At 37.2% G+C, this 26605-nt stretch overlaps 1 protein-coding gene across 8 annotated transcripts; it reads left to right on the forward strand.

Annotated features, from left to right (window-relative positions):
* The first annotated feature begins 1000 nt into the window (after positions 1 to 1000).
* LOC131696655 (breast carcinoma-amplified sequence 1 homolog) lies at positions 1001 to 24859 on the forward strand. Of its 8 annotated transcripts, none has more exons than XM_058991147.1 (15): positions 1001 to 1172; positions 1599 to 1723; positions 4556 to 4642; positions 5447 to 5525; positions 8055 to 8626; positions 14165 to 14329; positions 14773 to 14832; positions 16213 to 16419; positions 16996 to 17037; positions 18650 to 18868; positions 19879 to 19911; positions 20101 to 20235; positions 21119 to 21178; positions 22617 to 22874; positions 23397 to 24859. In XM_058991147.1, exons 3-15 carry the CDS (start codon positions 4571 to 4573, stop codon positions 23469 to 23471), a joined length of 1977 nt encoding a protein of 658 aa, XP_058847130.1. In that variant the 5' UTR covers positions 1001 to 1172; positions 1599 to 1723; positions 4556 to 4570; the 3' UTR covers positions 23472 to 24859. The 8 variants fall into 8 exon arrangements, with proteins under 8 accessions (XP_058847130.1, XP_058847134.1, XP_058847129.1 ...); XM_058991151.1 differs by lacking the exon at positions 1599 to 1723 and having other exon boundaries at positions 8055 to 8547; positions 8587 to 8626; XM_058991146.1 differs by lacking the exon at positions 1599 to 1723.
* The last annotated feature ends 1746 nt before the right edge of the window (positions 24860 to 26605 follow it).

Here is a 26605-nt window from a genome sequence, read left to right on the forward strand (position 1 = left end):
TGCTCATCCTCACCTGGGAGGAAGGTCCCAATCATCTTCCCACTGTGGGTGGAACTGGAATCGACTTGCAATATCATTTTCAAGTTGGCCCTTAATGTTACTGCAAAATATGTATTGGCTAGATATCCTGCATTAAATACAGGCAGCTCTGCCTTCAAAAATATTTATTACAATAAAGTCCTGTCAGTTCTGAGCTTGTACTAAGAAAGTGTTTGCTTTCCATAGTAAAGTGTAATAAAGCTTAGTAAAAGCACGGTAAAGCATAGCATAACCACAGGAAAAGCATGTGGCAAATGTATATAAGGGCGTATATACACTTCAATTAGCTGGGGTGTAATCTGAGAAAGTACAGAAGGTGTTTCCTACATACTGAACAAGGGGTGGGTGCTGGTTTTGTACAGACTGGATGATCACACTTTAAATATACAGATATCGAAACACCCTGGAATAATTGTTTAATCATTTAAACCTTTTATGTACATCCCCCCCAAACAAAATGTATTCGTGTTACCGTGAGACGCTGCCTCAAACTAACAAAGTCATTTGGCAGAATGTACAAAGAACGTCAGAGAGTGCAAGCATGTTTTACACTGATGTAGTATTTGGTGCCTCAGTAAAGTTAAGAGCAATGCTAGATAGCGGATCTGTGGCAACTACTTTGAGTGCTGCTGTAATACCCAAGTTGAGAGAAGCAGACATCATCTCCAATGCAGTTTTACATTTGAAGCTGTTCGGAAACACTGATGGTTTCATTAACAACAATAAAAAACAGTTTAATCAACATTAAAGAGTATTATATTTATAGAAAAAAACCCAGATGAATAAAAGCTTGTCAAGCCCATTGTTCTGTTATTTGGTTTTCTTATGGAACAGATGGAGTCCACGGCTGAAAATGTAGATAATAGAGATCAATGGTAAAAGCAATAGCTGCTGAATCAGTAAGCCCCGCCCCCTGAATACTGTGTTCCGTAGTTGATGGACAGGTGAGGTGTTTAAAGCAGACAGTCATTCAACAACTCAAACCACCAGAGCCAGCAGATACAGAATAACTGCTAAGGGACATGAAAGACAAATAAACGCTCCCACCTACCAGCAAAGCAAACCCAGGAAAGCCTGCAAGCTGCTGCTTATGGTGAAATGTGCTAGAGAACTCACCCAGGAATCGAAACAAGGTAATAAACCAGTTCTGTAATGAATACAATATGCATGCAACTTAGTGTGATTTTGGTTAAATAAACACCTGAAAGTTTGAATAAGTACAAGGAAGTATGGTGTCTATTTTAATATCTTAAACTCATCAACCTGCTCAAAAGAGTGTAACATTATAAGATTTTTTTGTTAACGATTAACCTTTTCAAAAATGAAAATGAGCCGTGCATTTGTGAAACGTGATCCCCCAAAAATATTTAATAATAAAAAATATAGCAGCATGCGTTACTACTTAATGTTATTTTAAAGATACATTGTTTGAAGTATGGGTGTATTTGTACAACACATGTTCTAGTAAAACCAAACCTGGCTGTAAAACGTGTGTTACCTGTTTAGAAGAGGATCTAAGAAGGCTGACCCTGGCATTATTTGTTGTAATGGTTTTGCAGGGACTGTGTAAACACATGGAGAATGGAATGTAACATTTAAACAATGGAAAGCTGGTTGAAAAATAGACACAAGTATAAAACAACAGCAGTGAACTTGAGCAGGGCAAGAGTGAAAGAAACAAAAGGTAAAGAATCAGTTCCTTAGCCACAGGGTCTGAACTAACACGGTAAGCTTAATTAACATAGCATACGTCCCAAGTTTCATGAACTGGAATGCGGGTCCAGACTATTTCAGCAGGGTAGGGGGGTGTTCGGTGTAACCCCCTTCCCCGAGGAAATATTGGATTAATCTGACCTACATTTTTTAAATTACATTTAGAATCAATAAAAGAAAAAGAAAACATTGGTTAATTTACTTGAATTAAGAACCCATCAATTAATGAATTACCATGTAAACATGTGATAATACATATAAAAAAAAACTTTTTAATAAAATAGCAAAACCATGATGATTTAGCAATTTTTTGGTTTCTGATCGGTACAAAAATGAAGGCTGAAAATTGGGACAGTCCCAGTGTTCCTGGGACGTCTGGTAGCCCTAAACTGGTACATCGGCGTGTCACCATTAACCTGGCTTTCTAACTGTAGTGGGGATGTCTTCACCGCTGCAACGCTCTGCCCCTTGTGGATGCAAGTTACATCAGTAACAAAAACGTTAGGTTGCTTACCATAACCATGGTTCCCTGAAAGAGAAGACGACCACCAAAACATTACGTATGGGATATGCCTGCCTATTGGTAGGTATTTTCTGAGCTCTCCATACCAGAGCTGCCGATAGGACCCTTCCTGGGATGACGCCCTCTGTCCCGCCTACTGAGGGGTTAAAACCATCATTCCATGGAAGCCATTTCTCTTTTTGCGTCGAAGTCGTGAGGGTGTCCGATGCAACCTCGCTGGTTGGTGGTCGTCTTCCAATAGGCAGGCATATCCCATATGTAATGTTTTGGTGGTCATCTTCGAATTGAAAGGGAACTACATAGACAAATGATATAGAGAGTGAATCCAGAATACATTAAGTTATAGTTAAGGTAACTAGTTATGGTAAATGTGATATTTGAAACACAAACTCAGTTTATAATTAGATACTTTTTCAAACTTGCCTTTTTGAAAATACAAAATCAAGCTGATATGAAAATAGAATTCCAAAAAGGAACTGTTTCTTAAAATAGAAAACAGGTGGCGAACCTAACAACAAAACATTGATTAAGATGCAAAGAAGGGAAACCCAAGAGCAGCTATAATGAGGTACGAGCCCTCTGTACAATGGTACTACAGTTATAACACTTTCATATTTTAACACACCAATGGTATCACATGAACAACTAACACACATTAATAATTTGCACAACCATAATGGTACCATTGTGCTACTGTATGTAGACTATTGTTCAGTATTTATTCAAAATCAATTTCTTTGCCATTCCTGGTAATGTTGTGGTCTAATTATAATTAATGTCATAATAAAAACCAGTGGGATTGAAATCCATCTCCTCAAGCAAGATGTGTGTAAATGTGAATAGTTTTCCAAAAACACATTTTAACTAAGTCATTGTGACAGGGTAGCCAATGTGGTGACGTCAGTCCAGAAGCTGGAACAAACACAAACAGGTAACTGCAGGGCAAAAGACGCTCACAGCGCCGTTTATTTAAACAAAAAGAAAAGAAAAATATTCAAACAAAAACACTTGCTCACAGAGCGAAACAAAAATCACAAACACAATAACCAAATAAATGATCCAGGTCAGGCTGGGCAAATCGCCTTCATTGTTCCTTGATTTATTTTAATTTGATTTCTCTCCTGTCTCCTCCGCTCTCGTTCTCCACTTCTGAACACCCACCCGAGTGCAGAGAGCTGCAAGCTTTTATGCAGGTGACCATCTCCCGTTTAGCAATAAATTAAACAATTAATTAAGAGGGAGATGGCCTCCTTCTGCACAAGGTTTTTAAATTGTGGATGGGGCTTCCCATCCATGCTGCCAAAACACCCACAGCTCTTCACCATCACATTTAATAAAACGTCATTTAAAAATACACAAATACAATAAATAAATCATAATACAAAATAATAAACTGCACAGGGGCGGAGGGGTACCCCGTTCTAAAAATAAACACATTTGTTTTAAAATAACAAAACTAAACTAAACAAATACATTTATTAGTTTTCATGTGCATGGCTATATATATAACAATTAGTTCAAAGAGCCAGCTGCCCTATATATATATATATATATATATATATATATATTTTTTTTTTTTTTTTAAATGTATAAACTACCATAAACGCATATTGGGTGGAGTATATTATACCAAAGCCAACCATAGCAACTATGCCATATACTTATTTTATGATCATCATATATCACAGCCAGTATATATGAGAAGATATGACACCAAGCCCAAGGGTTCTGAAGCACTCTTATCAAAATGTGACACACCTTTACTGTAAGACTGCTTCAAGTATGTATTATAATAAAAGTGAAGCATGTTTACTATATACCTGCACTTAGCCAGAACACATCAAACCAGAGGAAGGATTTCTAATGCCAGGGCTAAGTCTGCTCACTGCAAAGTCACTGCTTCGATGCCATGGTGCTGTGATGGATTACCAGTATGTACTGGCTCATGCCATTATGATTCTTCTGGTGTATTGATATTTTCATAGTCTACCACTGGGCTACCACTGCATTTAATGCAGAAGCAATGCCATTGTACACAGTGCTGCAGGTAAAGATAGTACAAACACTGTTGCCATTCCTGGTTTAGGAAACAAGACTGGTGACACTTCTTTCAACTGGCATGAACCACTGCCGGTCTAACACATATTTTTTGAAATTGTATTTAATTGGTGAAAGAAAAAGAAAAAACATAAATATCCTTTATGAGTGAACAACACACTTTTCTCACAGTATCTCCAGCTAGTGCTTTATGAATTTTAACGCTACAGGCGTTTCTTGCAGAACCGCATTTCAAAGATGGGGAATGAATTATCAGCTACAGAAAATGCAGAGGGCAATGAGGGCGAGGCTTTTGAAAACGGAATACAGGTATTTGTGAAAGAAGATTTGTATTTTCTTAATTTGTTTCAGTGTTAAAGGAATATTATGATTTGAAACCTACATTTGAATTATTATTTTTACTGCTCCACTTATCATTGTGCAGTTGAACTTTTAATTTCAAATACATTTTCTTCAAAAGTCTTTGCATTTGCAACAGCAAGAACAGGCCCCCAGTGTTGGTTTGCATGATTTCTTTGCAGAACTGTTTAAACATGACTAAACTATAACTAGATACAACATTTACTGCCCCACCCAACTCTGGGATAGGTGAGTGAAACACAAGGTAAATATTTCCTCTGGAAAATGACTTTAATACCTGTGGACCAGCATTAAATAGATATTCTCTCTAATGTTTTATTTTCAGTTTTCAAAGATAAGCAAATGAATAAGACAACAAATGCTAAATAAAGAGGGATTAAGCGGACAGTGGTACAGAAGTTAATTTGTGTGAGAAAACAGATTTACAACATTTTCACGCATATGTTGAGCTGCTCACATGCACATAACTTTAAAACACATTTAAAAAGTTAAATTACTGAAAGACATTTGTTAAAATGTAATGACATTTTCTCATCAGTAGTCTATAGTTCAGGTGAAAAATGAAGTCTCCATGTTGCCAATGCTGTAGTCCATATTTGTCTAGTTTTCTAGATGCATCTAGTCACTGATTCAGCTTGACGATAATTGGCTTAAGTTTTTAAAAAGTTATTTTTACCAATACTCAGTCATATCCAAAAGCCACAGTCCCACAAGTTGCATGTCTTCGTATTTAAACAAACTTCTCTGTTTTAGGCTGAGCCTATTGCTGGGAAGCTTCAGAATGGAGGTGCACATGTGCAGCCCATTGAAATTTCAGTGAGCAATGACGTTGGTATGTATGTTTAAAATTGCAATATATTAGAAGTGTGACATTCTGTTATCATCATGCCCTGAAGCAAGGTTCTGCTAAGGTTACTAAAATGTGTTTAAGACTAGATGCCTTACAGCCATACAAACTACTGCAAAGCACTATCGCCAACATTTGACATGCATGTTTTTGATGGTACTTCAATTAATAAAATGTTGTGTCTTTGACAGTTGATGTGCTTTGACTTTGAGTTCAGGATCTGCACATCAGTGCTAGCTGCCTGCCACAGACATATGTAATATAGGCTAGATCTTCAAAGTGTCCTTATATTAGTAAGCGCCATCTACTGCACAGCAGTGTATTGCTGGCAACACAAAAGGAAATGTGATCCAAAGTGGAGAATCACTGGCTTCTATAAAGACTGAAAAAATACAGTATTTGATATGTTGCAATAAGAACCAAGAATGATTTCCGACATCCTAAAACGGTAACAAATACCTGAAACAATTCAGTTTAAAGCTACGTGTTCTTTAAGATGAAGTCCTCCAAGCACACATGGGAAATGCAAGGATTTTACTTTGCAAACGTGATGGTTTAAGTCTGAGGGAATGCTAACTTTGCAGTTCTGTTTCTGTAGTGTTCTTTTTATTAAACACACTCCCTGTTTCAAATGGTTTCTATTCTTATGTGAAGGGAAGATTGCATGGGTGGAGTTCTTTTTCTCTGCTCTCAGTAATCAGTAATACAGTAGATCAACACCATTCTGTGGACAATGAGGGTGTTACTGTAACTTTGTATTTGTAAGAACGAATATTTGACTTGGCCTCATAATTGACATGTGTCACTTCTCTTTAAGTAAATATTTTCAATTGGAATTCAGTAAGCAACATTTTACCCTAATAACAGCTCTTATTACAAAAAGTAAATAGCTTAAATGTATTTATTTATTACTTGTTAATGTTTCCTTACCATATTTGTGTTTCTTTTTGCAATAACTCAAATATTGTACTGTATTTATTTATTTATTTTCAATGTTGATAACTCTGTGTTGCTTTGACTATGAATTAAGGAGCATTCTAAAGTTCCAGTTGACCTGCATAGACCAGTGCCTTGATTATCAGTAATCCCCAGCATTTGAGTAATTGTAATAGGAACAACTCTGAATTACACGCAACATCACAAAAAGGGACAGCTGGTTAAATACTTTACATTACATACATTGTTTGCCTGTACCAAAACCCTGCACTTTACAATTACCAGGTAGCATTGTTCTGTCATATAAGTGTTTAACATCCTAGTTATGATAACAAGTGCATAATAAAAATATTTGTAGTGCTGCCAAAAACATTCAGCACCTCCTTTGGTAAAGTTACAGAAAGCAGTAAGAAAAGCATTTGTGAACTGGGTTTCTAGTTTTCATAGGAATATTTGGTTTTGTACTACAATTTCATTCTCAAAGACATGAGAACGATGGGCCAGTAGTGGTAGTGGGGGGGGGGGGGGGGCTTTTAAGTTCCCCTTTTCGTTTTTGAGGTGTTGTCACACCCTGCTTTATGACTTTTTAAACAAGCTGTTCCCTACCACACCCTAGGACACATTTCAGATCCACAGCCCCACTAAAAGCCTCAAACCTCCCCTGAGTGACACCACGTTCACTGTGCCTACTTTAGATTCAATGCCTTTCCCCTCTCGAGGCCAGTTCAATTTTAGCAATGTTAAAGTAGCTAACACAATAAGTCCATAAATCTTACCGGACATGCTCTTTCTCTTCACTATTTAGATCACAAATGTGCAGTTTTGAAAGAAACACATGTTACAGCAAGCATGTCTTTTCATTTTAAAGCACATTGGGTACTACACTAGGACAAAGGTTTGCTTTGCCTTACGCTCATGTATTTTACTGTTTCAATTCCTAGATCATTTCACCTCAGTCTTGGTCAAAGCATGTTATTGGCTGCAACTTGATTTTCCAGGTGAAATGACCAAGGAAGTGCAGCATTACCCCAAAGCAAGGACACATATTGTTTTACATATAAAACCGTATATATTATGTTTTAAAATGAAAATACATGTTTGCTATAATAAACTATTATTAGAATGTGTGGGTGTCAAAAGGCATTAATTTAAAACAGTACGAGAAAACGAACACATAGCCACAAATGTTAAATAATGAGACTTTTTAGAAGTTGTTTAAGATGCCTAATTAAAGTACAAAGTGGTCTAATATTTTCACATTGTTTCTGTATTAGTGATTGCTGACAGACAATTGAAATTCTCACACCCAAAGGTTATCATGCAGGTAGCTATAAAGGATATACAAGTCGAATTTTGAGGAGTTCTAATACATTTGCACACTGCTGTCTATAACATACAATCCTAAATCCCTCAGAGCACCTATTAGATAGATCAGTTAATAAGCATTACTGATGTATTACAGAACGCTATTGTATTTATAAGTCCAACAGAAATGAAAGAAATTAAAGTACAAAGAGGGAGCCAAACAACAGTGCTTTAATATGTTCTGCTAACTAATGAACACCCTTTCTATTGCAGCTGACTGTAAAGCAGATGTCAAACAGAACACAGAGCTCTCCTCATCACAGAAGACAATGGAGATGAGTTCCAGTTCTGGGCAGGATTGGAACAATGCAGGGAAGAACGCCAAGAAGACCATGCCAGCTGCCAAGTCTCTTTTCTCACTGTCATTCTCCACACCAGTACCAGTCCGTTCTGAAGCCCCCACTGCCACTGATTCATCATCATCATCAGAGCCGGCCAAGCCTTCCAGTGGCCCAGAAAACCCTCCTGCAAACCAGTTCACAGCAGAGAAGACTGTGCATCCTCAACTGCCCGTCCCGGAGCGAGAGTCAGTCAAGGCAGAAAAGCGTCCTCCGAGCCAATCCTTGCTTCCTGACGTGTCCTTGAAAGAATCTAAAGAAGCTCCAAAGCCTAAAGAGATTGGCTTCTTTGACAAACTGTTTAAAACGTCAGACAAGGAGAAGGAAAGCAGCAAACCTGTGGATGAAACCCAACCGGAGTTGAGCACTGAGGACAGCAAAGGGCCAGCTGCTACTGCGACGGCAAATGAAGTGGTTCAAGTACAACTGAACAATGCGCAGAGGGCTGTGAGTATGCAAACTGCACTCAATAACTGTCATACAATCTTATGTGGTCAGGCTTAAAGGGGAACTGTGTATAACATATTAACCGTTTTCAGCATACTAATTGTTGACAACTATAGGGCTACGGTTAGTTAATATACAGTAAGCTTTTAGTTATAAAAATAACAGTATAACTACAACCCAATCGCACTAGCGCAATATACATGTTGTATAGCTTGGAGTTAATATAGGTGGGGAACTTGTTTTACTACTTTGTAAATAGATTACAAAATATAAAAAAAACCATGAACAGCATATGTTAGTGTGTCTTTAGAGTAATCAAGGTCAATATGATTCATATGTTAAGATGTGTGTCTTTAGAGTAATCAAGGTCAATATGATTCATATGCTAAGATGTGTATCTAGAGTAATAAGGTCAACATGGTTCCTGTTGAGATCCTGTTACACATTACTTAAAAGAATTCACTCACCATTACAGGTTTGCCAGCATTTCAGACCAGTACATCTCATCCTGTGTTAGTTTTTAACTAGCCTGGCTGGGTTTTGTACTGCCTTGCCAGCATTGGCGACTCATGGCTTGCAAAACTGGTGGGGCACAGCCCCCCCCCCAAAAAAAACGTGCTCAAACCCGATGCCCGATTTTAACCATTTTAATGTAAACATTAAGCTAGCTTTCTAACATTACCAGATATTTCATCACAAACAGTTCTACGCCAGATTGTCACAATCAAGAGCTGCAAACAACACTTTACAGGCAAGAGTCTCTTATCGACAGACAGCTACACCTGCACTAACCTGAGCGTTTGAAATGGAAGGATCGTCACACTCTTGTGCTGTTCGTAACATTCTGAATTACAGAAGAGTCAGGTTTGGTTTCTGTTGATGTCTCTGGCGTTGGAGGTTTAGCTTTTTTGTTGTAGAAAAACTCCAAACGTAGCTGTCTTTTTGCCATTTTAACAGGGCTCAAATTCACTCCTTTTAGCACATATTTTCGCTGACTGAAAAAGTGAAAGTCTCACACGAGAACAAATATAACGGTGAAGGGTCTTAGACACTCTTTGTTATGTTATTATGTTTTGAAAGTTTGAAATAAACTGCGCATTTTTAAATAATAAACCCTGGCAACAGTGGCGTAGCCAGGATTTTTTTTCGGGAGAGGGTGGCAATGGTAACTTTTTTAAGGTGAATAGTCACAGTGGTGAAATTGGCAACCTGATTTCTTATTAGTGCATTGACGTTTTATTTTCGAAAAATAAATAACATTTTTTTTAACAGAAGATCCAATAACCAAATACACTGTTGTGCAAAATAGTTAAAAAGAGAGATTCAGTTCAGAACACTTCCGTTTAAAAACAAAAAAGGAAATACGAAGCAAAGGACTTGAACTTTTAACATGCGCATCAGATTTCAATTTCACATTATGATAATAAATAACTATATATAATTTCATTCGTACTTATGGTTGTTGATTTCACATTTGGTGTTCAAAGCAAAGCAAACCATTTTATTTAATTTCACCAATCCTGACTAATGTAATTACTCTTTGACTGACGCAGGACTGCCGATGGTACCTAATCTTCTGGAGGTTCGGGGGAGGAGGGACTTGTGCACACAGTTGCATTAACTACATTGTATAACTACAGCGCCTTTAAAAACAAAAAAAAAAATGTACAAACAGCTGATCCAACAAAAAACTTGGGTTGATTGACAGCAAATCCAACCACTCATTTTTTTTGGTATCACACTGCACTGACATTCGCTAGTTAGTTGAGCTGACGGACACGCTGTAGCCTAAACAAATAATCAGAATGAAAACAAGTAGGTAACCGAACTCAGGAATTGAAACAGTTTTGCCGGTTTTCTCTCAGCAGCGTCCAGAACTGTTTTCATTCTGATTTATTTCTTTAGTTATTCAATTAATAACAGGTTGTACATTTACCAGTCCATCTCCAAGACCTGGATGGACTTGGTTACCGCCCCTTGATGAAGCTGGCTGCACAATCCGTGAAAAATGATAATCTTATTAGTAGGCTGGCCGCTGGAGAGGTCAGCTGGCAATAAGATATGTCATGAGGCGAGTGCATTCTATGTAAATACATAGGCTACTCATTACATAGTAGATGTCCTCTACCACATCTATGTGTGTAGTAGCTAGGCTACATAGCATATACAGTAATAATAGCCTATATGTTTCATGCATCTGTGTTTGGGGTTGAGCAAATACAGCTTGCTTATGTATTCTCATTGGTTGATAGCAACGCAGTAAATAAAAAGTTCTTTCCGTGAGCGAAAAGAAAAATCAGCGCCGCCCATGCCACGTCCGCCTCGCTATAATGGGAAGCGAAAAATATAACAATATTGCAATTTCTTACACATGTTTCAGTGTGAACGATCCTAACACAGTGGCTAAGCCACTGCCTGGCAGAAATCTGGGGGGGCACGTGACCAGGCGTGCCCCCCCTATGCGTCGCCACTGCTTGCCAGTGGCCGATGAAAAGATTTAATGTGCTGTTTTTTTCTCCACTTGGGACAGTTAAGCACAGCAGTATGTATAGCTGGCCAATTGAACCTATATGAAACAGCGGGTCCCAATCATCAGCACCTATCAATCAATCTGCAGCTTCACTGCGTCACTACCGTGCATCCTCGACCACACCAAAAATGATAAAATAACATACAAATACATTTTGCTAAAACATTGAAGTAATAATTAGCTATGCGTTGACGCTTGGTCCTGGGCAGGCAGTGGCTGGCGGTTGTGGGTTTTTTTGTGTCTCGGAGTGGGAGACCCTGTCCTATCTGTAGATGTCATCCTCTGCACAGGAAATACAATATAATTCTAAAGTTATAAAAACAGCAACACTGTTTTTTTATTTTAATAGTTAGATTTATACTACAGTAATTAAAAGATCGTGTGAAGGGAGTCGTTATTATAAGACTCATCGTTTTGCACAGTTTGAGCAGAAGCCTACAGGGACACCCTACACGCAACATTTAACTTGCAGAAAGTTTAAATAAATGATGGATTTAAAAAGTAGAAAATGAACCAACAGTATGTTTAGTACCAGTATTATCTACAGCCAGAGTCTTTCCCCCAGAGTACAACAGAGGAACATTATTCACACACCTTCTACATATTATTATTCTTGATCTGGAAATAGAACCTCAAAATGATACCACCCTTCAACGCCACATTAACCGCGCTGTGTATGATTTGCTAATCCCTTTCTCTATATGCAATAAATATACAGTGGGAAGAGGCTGGCGGTATATCTGGGTTCTGAGTTTAAGAGCTGCTGTAATGATTATTCTAATCGCCATGTGATAATCATGCCTGTGGCCTACAAACAACTGAGTGCAGTTACAGTATTACATGGTCTTTGTTAATATGTGGTGCCTGGAGCTCTTTACTACAAGCTGTGGGAAGAATAGTCCATCTTGCATTGGCAATAAAAAGCCAAAACACTCAGCTGAACCTGACACTCATTAACAGAGATATCCAGAAACAAGCCCCTTTGTTTACTGCTCGCTTAATGGTGTCAGTGGTATTGAGAAAGCACACCAAATGATCATGAAGCATTGTGAACATGGTTTAAAACAATTAATGCCAAATAATATAGCATGGAATAGCAGTATTTCATGCTTTATTTAAACACTAAGATCAGAGATGGAGTTGCTGGCAGAGAAAGTGAATGTGTGTGTGTGTGTGTGTGTGTGTGTGTGTGTGTGTGTGTGTGTGTGTGTGTGTGTTTGAAATCCACAATAATAATGTGCTTGTTGAAACACAAAGTCTGTGATACAGAGATAGCCAAGGCTGGCAGACAAAGAGGAGATTAACAGTTATTTTACTGGGCGCACAGACAGTGTCTCTTTAATAAAAATAAGCATGTTTATAAAAAGATTATTAGTCAGTTTACTGACAACATTAACCTTTCATCAGCCACCATTCCTTAAATGGGCCCTGTTCTGGGTCTGTTCCCATGTGGATAAGCAATTTATGCTACTCAAATTGTGTTTATTTTCCATATATCCATCTTCTGAGAGACAAAAAAACACGTAAACTCGTCCAACACAATAGGGAGCTGAGCATAAGCTGAGGGAACACTGAGCCACTTTGTTTGTTGGAACTTGGTTTCAGGAGACGAGGTTTCAGGCCACTGAATGGCACACCAGGGGAGACTTGGGGTTTGATACAGCAATCTCAAACTAGGTCCCCTAATCTCCTGAAACCAAAGTGTTTTTTGTGCTCCCTTTGCTTTAGAATCAAAACATTAGCCTCAGCTAGTGTCTTAGATTTCTGGGAAAACTTGCTTGTAACAGGAGTTACACATTAAATGTGAAACGTGTTGGAGAACTCAGTAGATATATCTACATTAACAAATGAAGTCAAACATTTTTCAGTAATTCAGTATAATTAAACCTGCACTATATCGTCATTCATTTGAATATTGCCTAGACAGTGCAATTTAATAACTATTAATATTTAATCTTGACCGCAAGGTTGTTCATATTATGCAAATTACCTTTGACTTCTCTTCAAGAATACCGTATTATAAACTAAGAAATCTAGTTAAACTAAGAATTTTTTTTTTCTGAGTGGTTTCTTGCTGGTTTTATACCATTACAATAATTTGACTGCTGTCTTTGAGCTTGCTAATGTCATATGCACTTCATATGCGTTTTTGGCAGAACTACACATAATTTAATATAGCATATTTCAATACACTATGTGTTTTAGTTTAGAGGAACCAGTATTTATGATAACTTCCTCGATTCCTATGTATATTTAGAAATACTAAAAGAAACTCAACACACACAAAATAAAGACTTCTAGTCAAAAAGTTTGTCATTGAATTTATTCATTTCCTTTTAGTATTTCTAAATGTATCACAATTCAGTGTTTTATAGTTATAGATACTTAGATTTATATGTACCCTTTATTTATTTTGTTTGCTACGCCTTTTGTGATAATGAAACCAAATTAAATTCCTTATGCTTCTTGTTCTAAATATGTTTATGAGGTGAAAATCCTACAACAGTACAGTGACTGTTGAGAAAATGTTCACCAGTTTTTTTCCTGCCATTGATTTAACTCTTTAATGAGAATCACAGCATAACTTTCCAAATTGCAGGCATACCATACATTTCTTGCATATTAGTTTGCAACTGCATAGCAGATTTCAAACCCTGTCCTGAAGTGTTAAGCACAATAAATAAACCTTAATATTTCATAAATATAAATACAAAAAGAAGAAAGCAATTTAACACTCTAATACATTTTAAAAACACGATTTTGTTCGAATCTGCCACTTCGTAAAGCATACAGGCACGCGTTGAAAGCCTGCAATGAACATTACTGAATACCAATTGAAAGAAGGCAACCCATATATTTATAAAGGGCCGATTGTTGCTGCCCTGTGTGGGTTGTAGAATGGATGGAATACTTGTGCTCAGAATTCAATGCCATGATTAACAAATGGAGATAGCAATCAGCTTTGTAGTCCTTATACAGTTCCAGCACTTATTATTTGTGCTTTACAGGAACCTGGAGAAGGCAGCAGCATTTCTGTAAGGCTTCAGAATTCCCAGAGCGAGGCTACCGACAGAACCAGGGACTCCACCGAGGATTCAGACAGTGACCAGGACAGTTCAGGAGACGAGACTGCCGCAGAAGACAATCCAGTCATGAACTTTTTTAAAACCCTTGTAAGTTTTGCACATCTATATTATCTTCAAAGCAGGATGGTTTGTTAGTGGGGTTGTCAGGTCCAAAACCCCATGATCCTTTTTTTAACCCCACACCAAATGTGGTCAGAAATAAGTTCAGGGGTACATTTGTAAATGTTATTATAATTTAGATGTTGCGCTATAGAGCTTTATACATACATTTTACTTAATCTATTGTACGCATAAATATTGCTGAATAAAAACCTTTAAAATCTGATATATTTTTAAATCGTGTGTTGATCTAAAGTTTCACTTAGTTGGATAGTTTTTAATTTTAGAAAATGTTGGCAAAAGTTAATGTGCCATACATATAGAAAGACGTATACGTGAAATGTTATACAATGACATCCATAGTAAAATACAAAGACAAAGCATAATGCTCATACTGTTATAAAATGGACACTTCTGCTTTCCTGATTTAGGTTTCTCCAAGTAAATCATCCAAATCTGATTCTGAATCTCAAGATTCTCCAAAAGAAAAGGTAAGCCACAGCATCTTTAATCTACTTTGATATGCATGCATAACTTTGAAACACTTATTATTATTAATTAGTCATTTAGAAGACACTTTATCCAAAGGGACTTACACAGACTAGGGGGTGATCTATGCATCACAACTGCTGCTGCAGAGTCACTTACAATAGGACCTCGCTCCGAAGGATGGTGCACAAGGAGGTTAAGTGTTTTGTTCAGGGGCACACACAGGGAGTCAGTGGCTGAGCTGGGATTGAACCGGGAACCTCCTGGTAACAAGCCCCTTTCTCTAACCACTGGACCACCAAACCACTCAACCACAAAGGCAAAAGAAAGTCAAGTAGACAAATGTTTTGGCCAGAGCCTCCATCAGTGTGCTGGTCCTTGTATATGCTGCTGGAATTCGATGCATGCAAGGTCTTTTTTATCGTACAGGGGCCCCACGTCAACTGTAAAAAATAAGCTGCAATCGTTACACTAATTATAAAATATTTATTTATGAGGAATGGTTTTGTTAAAAGGCAGCATTTCTATAAGACATGGTGAAACTGGCTCATGCTATTAGCAGTGTGTGGTGCTTTTGTTATAAACCCTAATAGTGCATCTCCAGATAGATCAGGTAAGGACTTTTCCACGCTGATGAACCTCTACATTAGCATACCTTTATGTCACATTGTCAATTAGCCAACCCCCTCCACCCTCCCACTGCAGCTGGGCTTGTCCTAGACAAATAAAAAATGCATGTATTATTCAATCAGTAGAGATGTCTCTGAACTCACTGGACAGTTCTTACACAAAGTGCACGCCATGGCCATTAACCAGCTGGGTTATTCTACTATAGATACCAAAGATCTCTGACAGGCATAAAACAAGCTATTGCTCTGACCAAAAAAAAACAATCTATCCAATGGGTCATTCATCAGTCATCAAAAATTCTTATTGATGATGAGGAGTTATGTTGATTAACACTTTCTTATCATTAATTCCCACCTTCATCAGATAGCATTTTAACAAACCACTGTGGTATTATAGTGTGTCATTATTGTTAATAACTGTAATATACAGTGACGGCCAAAAGCTTCACCTCGAATTTTAGGATTGAGACTTAATTAAAAAAAAACATAATTTAGATGTTTTATTTAACATCTTGTAATCAAAGAAACAAAGTTTATTTAAGATGAACTCAGTCAATAACGCCTCTTAAAAAAACAGTTTGCTGAAGCTACACTGTTATATTTACTTTCTCATATCTGTCAGCATGCTCAGTTGCTTAAGTATTAGCCAAGTTACACGACTTGGCAACATTATTATAAATACTGGATAATCACAGTATTCAATGACAGCAACAAGACTTACAGCCTGATCATTTCTTATTCCTCTGTCCACAGAAAAAAGGGCTAGACTCTAAAGAAGCGATGGCCGAGAAAGAGCAGAAACCATCAAAAGTGGAAAAGGGCCAAGCCAGCCTGCCTGTCGCTCAGCAGCTTCCAGCGAAACCAGAAACGCAGCCTGCAAAAGAGCAGGAGCCTCCAGGGAAACAGAAGACAGACAAGGAGTCCTCACCCAGTCCATTCAGCAAGCTTTTCAGGCAAAAGGTATCTACATTTTTTCTCTATTGGCAAACCAATATAGTGTTTGTCATATAAAAGTTTACTATGTTAAATCTACTATATTAAGTATTTTATTCAGTTTTCCTCATGCTTTTGCCATAGTTATATTATGTTTTTTATCATATTTAACATGGGTTGCCATTGTGTTTTGTTTTTTGTTTTCATTTTTATGGTTTAGCATACCTCTCTGCTTTTATCATGCTTTATTACACTTTGCAATATGTTTGACTAAAGGAAGCTTTTATAAGGATTATATTGGTTTAAAAAAAAAAAACAACACTGTTTAAATTGTACTTGAATATACACTGAGTGACAGTGGATACTTTACTCTTCTCTTATGTATGTTGGTTTCCCTGAATAAGCATCTTCTATCTATTCAAATGATACTTTTGGCCAACATTGTATTTGTTAGGTACGGTATATAATGATCTTGTTACACTTTTATCATTTGACAATATTTCCAGTATATAAAAACACTAATGAATTGATGTTTAATTTCATGATGCTTATGATTAATATTGCCTACATACTATTACATGCTGCATTTATTTACTTTTAAAGTCAATGAAGGAGGGGTCACAGGCGGTTGATACGAAAGCGAATGTAAGTCAATGTTTTTTGGATATTATTAAAAAACATGAAGTCACAATAATGCTACAGGTGCACTTCACTTATAACAGATCCTGTTAGAACGGAGTTCCATTTACAATGTATTGAGGAGGCATGTCCCTGCCAAACAACATGGGTTTTAATAATAATAATTTTATTCAAAATAAAAGCCGTTTAATGTTGTGGTAACAAACCGAATTCAAACTTCTCTTTTAAATAAACAGTTTACTGTTGGTGACTTAAAACCATTTAGCCTGTAAACATTTTCATTAAATAATTGGGCCATATTATTATACAAAATCTACACCCATTACACACGTCCATCATAACATACATTTACCAGCCTTATGAAGCCCTGCCAGACGCTTGATACAACGGGCTTCAGTGTGCATTCCACAAGTCCTGCGTAGCGTGGGTGTGTCCAAGGCTCGTTCTCCTGAAGTCTTGGATGTAGCCGAATTAAAAAAAATATTCTCTCCGCATCAACTGAGCCAGGCGAGACACTGAGGATGAGAGAAGCAGCACGGCTCAAATTTGGAAAGTTGGTGCGGTGGTTTTTCAGAATAAGTGATGCCGCCGTTGTCTGGAGAAGGCACTGCCATCTCCACATGGAATTTCCAGTTTATACCGTTTTTCTTTTTCTACCCATTTTAGCACGAAAAGTAGTTCACTAACATCAACTGTAATTGCTTTGAAAGCTGTTAACTACCCGCGCTATCTGTAAAGCATGAAACGTGTACGTGGTGGGCGCGAGAATAATTAACAATACATACAACTACGTACTTTGTTGATAAAGTACTGATTTCCATTGTCCCTTGGAGTCTGTTATAAGTGGAGTGCACCTGTACAATAAAAAGAAAACACAACAATATTATGACAGACCCTCCTAAAGGAAGCAGAACCGTGTGTATAAATTACTAACATATAAGAGTGCATGTTAGGTCAAACTTTATTTTAAGGGGCACTGTGACAGGATGGACAATGAACGAAGGCCAGGCTGATAAAAATCAGGAGTCACGGGAAATAAGAATATATGTAAGCACTTGTGTGCACTTTGATTAGTTGTAAACACCAAAAATAAGCAAATACTGATGGCAAAGACATAGCTTTTGCTAGTACAGCGAGGCACATTTACCTACACCCTATCATCCTTAAATCGGGGTTCTGTAGCCTTTTATACACACCTGTATAGTTTACTAAATTGATTAAGTAATTGGCCAACCAATTTTAGGTACCACTTAACTCCATTCCACACTCTCACATGGCTGGAACGGAGGTAGCCAGGGACCAATTTACATGGAGAGATTTTGACTCTATCCCTGCTAAACAGCAACAAAATAAACCACTAAATCACAATTGTGTAACACAAGACACCTTAACCTGTCCCTGGAATGTATTTATTATTGTATTAACAACTAGCTTACACTAACACTATTGACATATTCATAAACTAACTATCTAAATAATGACTGTACATTTTGACCATGTGCAATGTATTGGGTGCCAACAGGCCAAGTGTGAAAAGCACTGTTCAGAACAGTGGTATCTCAATGTTTTTTTTAGTAAGGGGTGGAAATGCATGACTTCTAATATCCTTGTTTACAAGCAGGGAGAGCAGGAAGCAGAAGCAGCCTCAGATGTAAAAGCTGTGAAAGCAGTCCCATCGCAGTCTGCCAAAGAGGAGAGTAAAGGGACAGAGTCAGCAGCCAAGTCCCAGAAGAGTGGCCAGGCCGAGGGGCAGCAGGAAGGACAGGAGGCTCAGACACAGCAGAAACCAGCTAAAGAAGCCACGGCCAGCCCCTTCAGTAAACTCTTCAAACAAAAGGTCTGTTTAAAAAGCATTCAACGAAGGGTAACTAAGCAATGTTAGGAATATCAGTGAGGCAAATATATAGGAGACATGTCACTGTATATTAAGTCAAATACAACATTACCTTCTTTTGCACACATTTAAATATCATATATTGTATATTGAGTCATGTCTTAATTTTTTGACACACGTCCATAACATAATGGCAAAGACCAGACCTAAATCATCTCAAGCAATCTGAGTAGAAACTGCATTAAAAGTGTGTTGAAATTGCTACATGTTATTACAGAAAGGTACAACAGTGAATGCTTTATTGCTAAAGTATTACATCTTGTTAGATGAAGCCCACTTATTTTCCCAAATCATTTCCTGTGTTACAGGTAATAGGACCCCACTTGACCCACAGATTCCTTTGTGCAGCTCAGAAGTATAAGGCTGGGGTTCTATTCTGTGTGACACAGGAAGTGGCAGGAACATGTTGTGAAAGTGGAAATGAAGATAGAAAAACAAGCTTATGCTAATAACAACAAAGCATTTAACATACACAAAGGAATCTTGAGAGAGAGAGAGAGAGAGAGAGAGAGAGAGAGAGAGAGAGAGAGAGAGAGAGAGAGAGAGAGATCCTTGATATACCTGCCTGCATGAAAACCTCTGGGTGCAAGAATTTCAGTTTTTCGGTCAGTAGTTAGTGAAACAATAGGCACTCATGTTTGAAAATGTTAGACCACTTTGTGTTTAATTAGGCATCCTTAACAACTAACAACTTCTAAAAAGTCTCATTTTAGCATTTGTGGCTATGTGTTCCTCTTACCATTTTAAATTCATTGCATTTATGGCCTTTTAAAGTCATATATATATATATATATATATATATATATATGCTCAGTTTAATTTCTAAATTTGCATTTCTAAAAAGTAACTACATTGATGGCGCTTGGATTACTGGGTTTGTCGTGCAGTGTTTTCCATGTGTTTGTTTGTGTCACTAACATTGAAAATGCATCCCTGAATTACCTTTCCTACAGACAGTAGCAGAGTCACAGACTGCAGAAGCAAAGGTATGTGAAAACGCTATTGTGTTTTGTCCAAACCCTCGCTCTGGTTTGCTTACAGTAGTTCCCCATTTGCTCTTTCATTGCTTGAATTGATCATTTCCCCAAATGTTCCTTCCGATTAAGATATTACCACTGTAGACCCCAATGTCTTTTCAGTTCAGTTTGTACCCTTTTTTATTTTAAATTACTAAGGTTGAAGTTGACGCTCCAGCAACCACCACTGTCACTTCAAATACTAAAACAGCAGAAAACTCAACTACAGCAGCCAAGGAAGGAGATGAGAGCAAACCTGCCAAATCAACCTTCATGTCTTTCTTTAAACCACTGGTAAGGAAACTGATTCCTGTTTACATAAAGAGGAAACCACAGTCACAATGTCCCTCATGTGTGCATGAATTGTCTTTTTGTAACTTACCGTACATACTAAGTAAGGGTTTGGGTTCATTAAAACAACTGCGGTTAGACTGTGAGTGCTTTTAGTTTGGGCTTTTATACCCCACAGTATAAATGCTACCCCCACAAACAAGTACATGAAATGCATTTGTTACTGCAGTTTACAGCTTGCTATTTAACCCTTAATTACACACTTGACATAATATATTAAGCAGCTATGAAGTATTAATAAAGTATTTTATATAACAGGGGTGTTATGGTTCCAGTATTGAGTTTTATGTTTTCTGCAGCTGTTTTCAGGTAAATTCTCCTGTTGAAAATGAATTGCTCAAATCGAAAGCATTGAATTTGATTGCCTCTGTGCAAATCTGTATATGACAGGAGTTAAAAACGACTACAATGTCACATACCCTTGAATTTAGCTGATTTCTATAGTTTTTCGTGAATAAATGAATAAAACTCAATATTGTTGCAATATAGCTCATGCATTATAAAAAGAAGCCCATGTGAATGGCCTTTACAGCCATTTCCACAACAACGCTGCATATTTTACTGTATCCTTTTTGTTTATTTGTTTTGGGATCTATTTCAATAATTTAAACAGTGGCACATTTCTTATAGACCTGAGTCCATTTTTATTTTATTGAATAATAAGCCATGCCTGGTGAAAATTGCAAGCTGGTGTAGTTATCGGTACCGATATTTATATCTGAAACAGTTTAGATCATTAAAATGGATCCCAATGTGTTTATTTAATTAAATGTGATACACTTCTACAGAAAAGGAGATACCTTAAAATAAATATTTGTGATTTTAGTCGGTCAGAGAGGAGGAAAAGGTTGCTTTGGAAGTAAATGGAAAAGATTCAGACCAGACAGTAAGTGTATGATTTTTGTGTCTCAGTGTTGGTGGTGGTTTGTAAGTAAAGTGAACTGTTTTAGGAAACCCACAGTCATAGTTATTCACTTCAAAACATTACTAGAAAATGATTTCTTAAAAATCTGAACGCTAGTGAAGCAATTTAACACAGATTGTGTCAAAAAAAGTAGAAAGATAGAACTGTAAGTTAATCATTTTCTGTGTGCGGTGGATATGAATGGCTTTGTTTTTACCAGCTCCTGGGAGTTTTATCATATGATTTATCTTTTGAATTTATGGAAATTCAGGTGAAGTAATTCTTTCAACACTCTTTCAGCACTTGTTAGCTGCTTTTGTGAAGTGGAAACGTGTTATCCTTCTAAGAAACTGTTTGCTGAACATGATATATTAAACCAAATTCCCATTCTATACAAAAATAAATCACAGAAATCCAGGCAATAGCAATGCATTCCTGGAAAAGGAGATTGATCAAACCCCCTTCCAGATTGAAAAGGGGCAGGTTTAACAGAAGTTTGCTGTTTCAAACATAGCACACAGAGTAGGAACATTTCACCATGTTCTCACTTTTGAAGCTTTTTTATCCCTTGTATACATTTGCGGGAAACACTGAAAAAGATTTCTAGCCAATTGAATTTTTGTTTAGTTTAGCATTTCTAAAAATAGCCCCCCTGCTTGTATTAAGCGCCCCATCCTTCTCTTTCATCCAGCAGTCAAGAGGAGGCAAATGATTTTGTTTGCTTAGTAACTTTCACCTAAATGTTACCTAAAGGTTGCAAGGAAGACAGACGCATCTAGCCATCTTTATTTTTTTTTTCTTACTCTAATTTAGTGAGCAATATAGTTAACTCTCATGGTAGTTAACTCTGACTAGAACATTTTACATGGCACTGTCAACAGATATGAAGTGATTTTGCATATTTAACCATAGAACCATACCCAGGTATACATGCGGCAAAGTCCTAATTGTGAGGGAACTGAAAGGGACTGACAGATGGCTGTCTTAATGTAGAGATGACTTTTATAATCAAGGGAGTTTACTGGATTTACAAATCCTGTTGTATTCTGGTATCACCTTACATTGAGTGTGTAATTACTCTGTATTTAAATAGTAGTTACTTAGTAGATACATGTCTACTTACACATGATTACAATGTTATTATACATATTTACAATGTACTTAATGTGTATTTTCTTTTTCATGATATAACCCTAATCCTAACCTTAACCCTGTCCCTAACCCTAACTCGAAACCCCTAACCCTTTTCTGATACAATTGTGTACTTACATATATTGTGCAAAAAGATTTACATGTTAAGTAGATTGCAACTATGTACAGTAACATTGTGATTTTGTATTTACTATGTAACTACTATGCAAATACACAGTAATTAGAGACACTTCATGTAAAGTGCTGCCTGTATTCTTCACCTCTTAAGAGACTGGACTCCAAAAGCAAAGCCACGGCGCAGGAGAAGCCGAGCGCAGCCCCAGAAGCAAAGGAGAAAGCCCCCTCGCCCGAGGTTAGCAAGAAGAAGAGTGGGAAGCAGGAGAGCCTGCAGAAGCCCAAAGCCCTGGAGGCGTCCCAGGACAGCAAGTCCGTCTCAGAGGCGTCCCAGAACGGGGAGGAGAGCACCAAGGACACCCCCAGGAGGCTGGAGAAGAGACCTTCCATTGGAGGCTTCTTCAAAGGCTTGGTATGTGCACAAGAGTTATTCGACAATGTTCATGTTTTTTTTTTTTTTTTTTTTTTTGTAGAGCAAGGATTTGATCAACCTAAACGCTGGATGTTTTATTGCATTTTACAGTACTGCTGATTCAGCCTGGGTTGCATCAACCACCTATCTGTCTAATTTAGTGCTTATTTAGAATATATATCTGGACTGGAATTAATTTCAAGGGCCAGTTGGGAGTTGGGAATCACTCATTTAGATCATAAGAAGAGAAGAAAGATCTCACTGTATTTTTTGTAGTAGCAATAACTTAGTAAACCAGTAGAGGGCAGCAGACAACTCAGGTACAGCAATACAAATAATATACCTGCACGCAGTTCAGGAAGGCTGATTAAACTATCCAGGAAACAGCCACACGTATTGGGGTCATTTTGGGACACAGATTAAATAATAAGAATGTGTGTATAGAAATATCTATATAAATATGAGTTGCGCACTTGTGATTCACAGTATCATTATTATTATGATTTTTCTTTTTACAAACAGGGTTCTAAAAGGATGTCGGATGTTGGGGTACAAACAGACCCTGTGTGCATTTCTCCTGCTCAGAAAGCAAAGTGAGGAGATCCCAGGGAGCTGCCAAGAAACCCCAAGAGCATGCAGACTGTGAACTGAATCTGTGGACATCTTTACTTTATCAGATGAGCACTTGAGGGAAATAAGCAGCAGGGTTAAAGGGATGTGATTGTTGGATGATAAAAGCAGGATGCGATTCATGTACAAAAAAAAGAGGAAGAGAAAGAGTGGTTTTGAAAAGGTAAAAAAATATGATTGTCTCAAAAGAAATGCAGTTGGTCTGTGGTCTTGATGTTGAAATTGATGGGCACACAATTATAATCAAATGTAAAGGAATCGATTGGGGCAGGGGGACGGGGGGGGGGGGGTAATTCATTTTTAATTCCATTAACATTTTCACATAATTCTGGTCAAAAGAAGTATAGTAACAATGTGAAGAAATGGTTTCTTTTCTTCTTTTTTTAACTCTGCTGTAGCAAATACGTCATTAGTTTGGTTAATATATACATTCTGAATCATATTAATTTGAAAAAAGTGTAACAAAATCAGTGAAAAAGGTGCAGTTCCGAGTTGTGTTTTTATTTTCATTAAAAAAAGGGACATATTTATAATGCTCTTTTAAACGGTATTAGAAAATGAACATCTATATTGCACTTTGCCTTCAGCTAACATAAATAAAATAGCACTCAGTGACTTGCCTTTGTTAGTCTGAAAGTTGAAAACTTACAGTATAGCAGAAACAGATCTGTATGCTAGGTTGTAGTGCAACTAGTAATTTACAGTAATATATACACTCGATGTATTTTGAATCTCTTTCTTTTAGACTTGGCATGTAGCTGAAGGAAACGCAAACGAGCAGTACAGCTCAAAAGAAATGTCACTAGAAGTGATTACTTGTCTTTCAATACAATTTCATATCACTAGTAAACAAGTGTGAGTAATCAATTAATTGATTGTAGATCAGATTATTAATGCTATATATATGCTGTATTATTCAAAAGAACTAAAAAAAACTGTAGACTGTAGGGCACCATGGTTATTAATCAATTAATGCTTAATTGAGGCTTGTGAAATAAAACCTATGGCGATCAATAATCGATAAATCAATACATTGTTGCATCTCTACCAAACACTGAGTTCTGGTCGTGAGAGATGAGCCAGAACTTCAGGAAGTTAAGCAGTACTGAGGAGCTTGGAAACCTGTCAGGCACACAACTTCAGCACACGCTGGATAGTTCTTGCCTGCCCAGCTGTTCCTTCCTCACATCCATGTTCTTCAAAAGCTGCACTGGAAGGAAGGGCCCCAGACCAGAGACCTGGTCTTCCTCAAGAATTTAAACACTAGTTTGAGAAACTCACAGCCTGACCTTTTTTTAACATTTCAAAGGAAGACTTTTTTTGTAATTACATTAAAATGTTTCTGTGATACCCTGCTTTGATCTTCACGTTGAATATTTGATTTAAAAAGAAACATCAAAGAATCCACAGTAAACGATGTAGTAATTGCAAGACCTCATGGAATATGAAGCCTGCTGCAATGTGGCATTTGAGAGGGGAAGCTGTAAATTTCCCAGAGATTTTCATAAAGTGGAACAATTCTTACCACAGCCTTCTGAAGCTGGAATGGGCTAGTTTCAGTACGTTTGTTGCTACAGTTCTACCAGTTACAGTATATATATATATATATATATATATATATATATATATATATATATATATATATATATATATATACTGTAACTAAACAGGTGAGTTGATTCAGTAAACCATTACCAGTACCATGTACTATGGAAACAGTCAATCAAGCCTTCAAGAGGTAAGGTATAGATAAGAATCCCTACAAGCCACAGGGGGTTATATGAAGGGCTTATATATTACATTATACTTTAATTGTATATTTGTTGTAACAGCCCAGGACACCTGATTTTGAAATAAGCTTTGTTCATGTTCCTGATATAAAAACGAAGAAACACCTTCAGTCATTATAGAGGTTCCAGTTTTGTAAAATAAACAGTTGTGTTTTCATCCTTTAACAGGAGTATATGAAGGGAGGGAGCACTTTAAAAATGGATGTACAGACCAATAAAATGGAGTAATCTCTAAAAATGCAGAATATTTAATGAGCACGGAGATCTTTTCCTCTCACACTGTTCACTGTCTTTGCTGCTATTTAGTCAGCATTTTAGTTTTTAGTAAACTTGATGTAAGTAGTTTCAATTATAGTTTGCTTGTTTTTCCTATACAGTGCTCCCTCAGTATTTCACAACGCAATAATTCTTGGTTAGCCCATGTTGGTCATCGGTATGGCTAGAAAATGAAAGGGGATCCCATTTTAAAAAGCTTGAATGACACTGAATGCTGTATATTTTGAAGGGGTGTAGTCTTAGGAAGGCTTCAAAGGAGAATCCTGTATTTGAAAAGCTCACATTCCTGTTGCCAGTGCTTTTTACATGTTTTATGTTCCTTTGACGGGATGCAATAAGGGCGTGTCTATAATAATACAGCTCTCACAATAGAAACCGCAGGGCTGCTAGGGCTATTGAAAGGCTTCAGGACTGCCCGTGCATTGATGAGCAGTGACTGGCAGCATTGCATTCATTGCCAGAACCTATTAAGCAGAATATAACCGTGTATTTTATTTGTACATACAGACTTGTTATAGTAATGAATTAAAAGCGGTGGGTGAAATTTGCCCTTTGAGTAGCCCTTGAATGAACGTGGGCTTGGGTGCTCGAGCTGACTCACTCTCTGAATTTGTACCGAGTAGTCAACAGGAACTCTCTTATCTTGTCTACCTTTTTGTAAGAAACTTACTGAAACTGAAAGCAGCACACCATACATAGCCTTGCCCCTAGGCATTGTGGTTTGTAGATCAAATACAACCATATATTCAGTATGTATGTATGTATGTTCTTTATATATATATATATATATATATATATATATATATATATATATATATATATATATTTGAAAGGAGGTATAAGTGCAGTGTAAAGAAATTTAAAAAATAAATTTGTTTTGGGTGTACATAAAAGCTCTTCTTCATCTATGTAGAAAGAAAAAAAAGTGCTTACTGCACTGCGTTTATTTTTCTTTCTACTCTGCTGAAGAAGGGCTTTTGTCCGGAATGTCCTGAAATAGATGTTTTTCTAACCGTTTAACCCTTTTGTGTACAT

This window comes from Acipenser ruthenus, chromosome 18 (assembly GCF_902713425.1).
Source record: "Acipenser ruthenus chromosome 18, fAciRut3.2 maternal haplotype, whole genome shotgun sequence".
Taxonomy (NCBI): Eukaryota; Metazoa; Chordata; class Actinopteri; order Acipenseriformes; family Acipenseridae; genus Acipenser; species Acipenser ruthenus.

What these genes read in the sequence shown, in the direction of transcription:
- LOC131696655 (XM_058991147.1), top strand. Translation starts at nt 4,571, where the DNA reads ATGGGGAATGAATTATCAGCTACAGAAAATGCAGAGGGCAATGAGGGC. An exon ending in TGTCTTTCTTTAAACCACTG is followed by an intron (nt 20,236 to 21,118) that starts GTAAGGAAACTG and finishes TTGTGATTTTAG; the next exon opens with TCGGTCAGAGAGGAGGAAAA. An exon ending in GAAAAGATTCAGACCAGACA is followed by an intron (nt 21,179 to 22,616) that starts GTAAGTGTATGA and finishes TCACCTCTTAAG; the next exon opens with AGACTGGACTCCAAAAGCAA.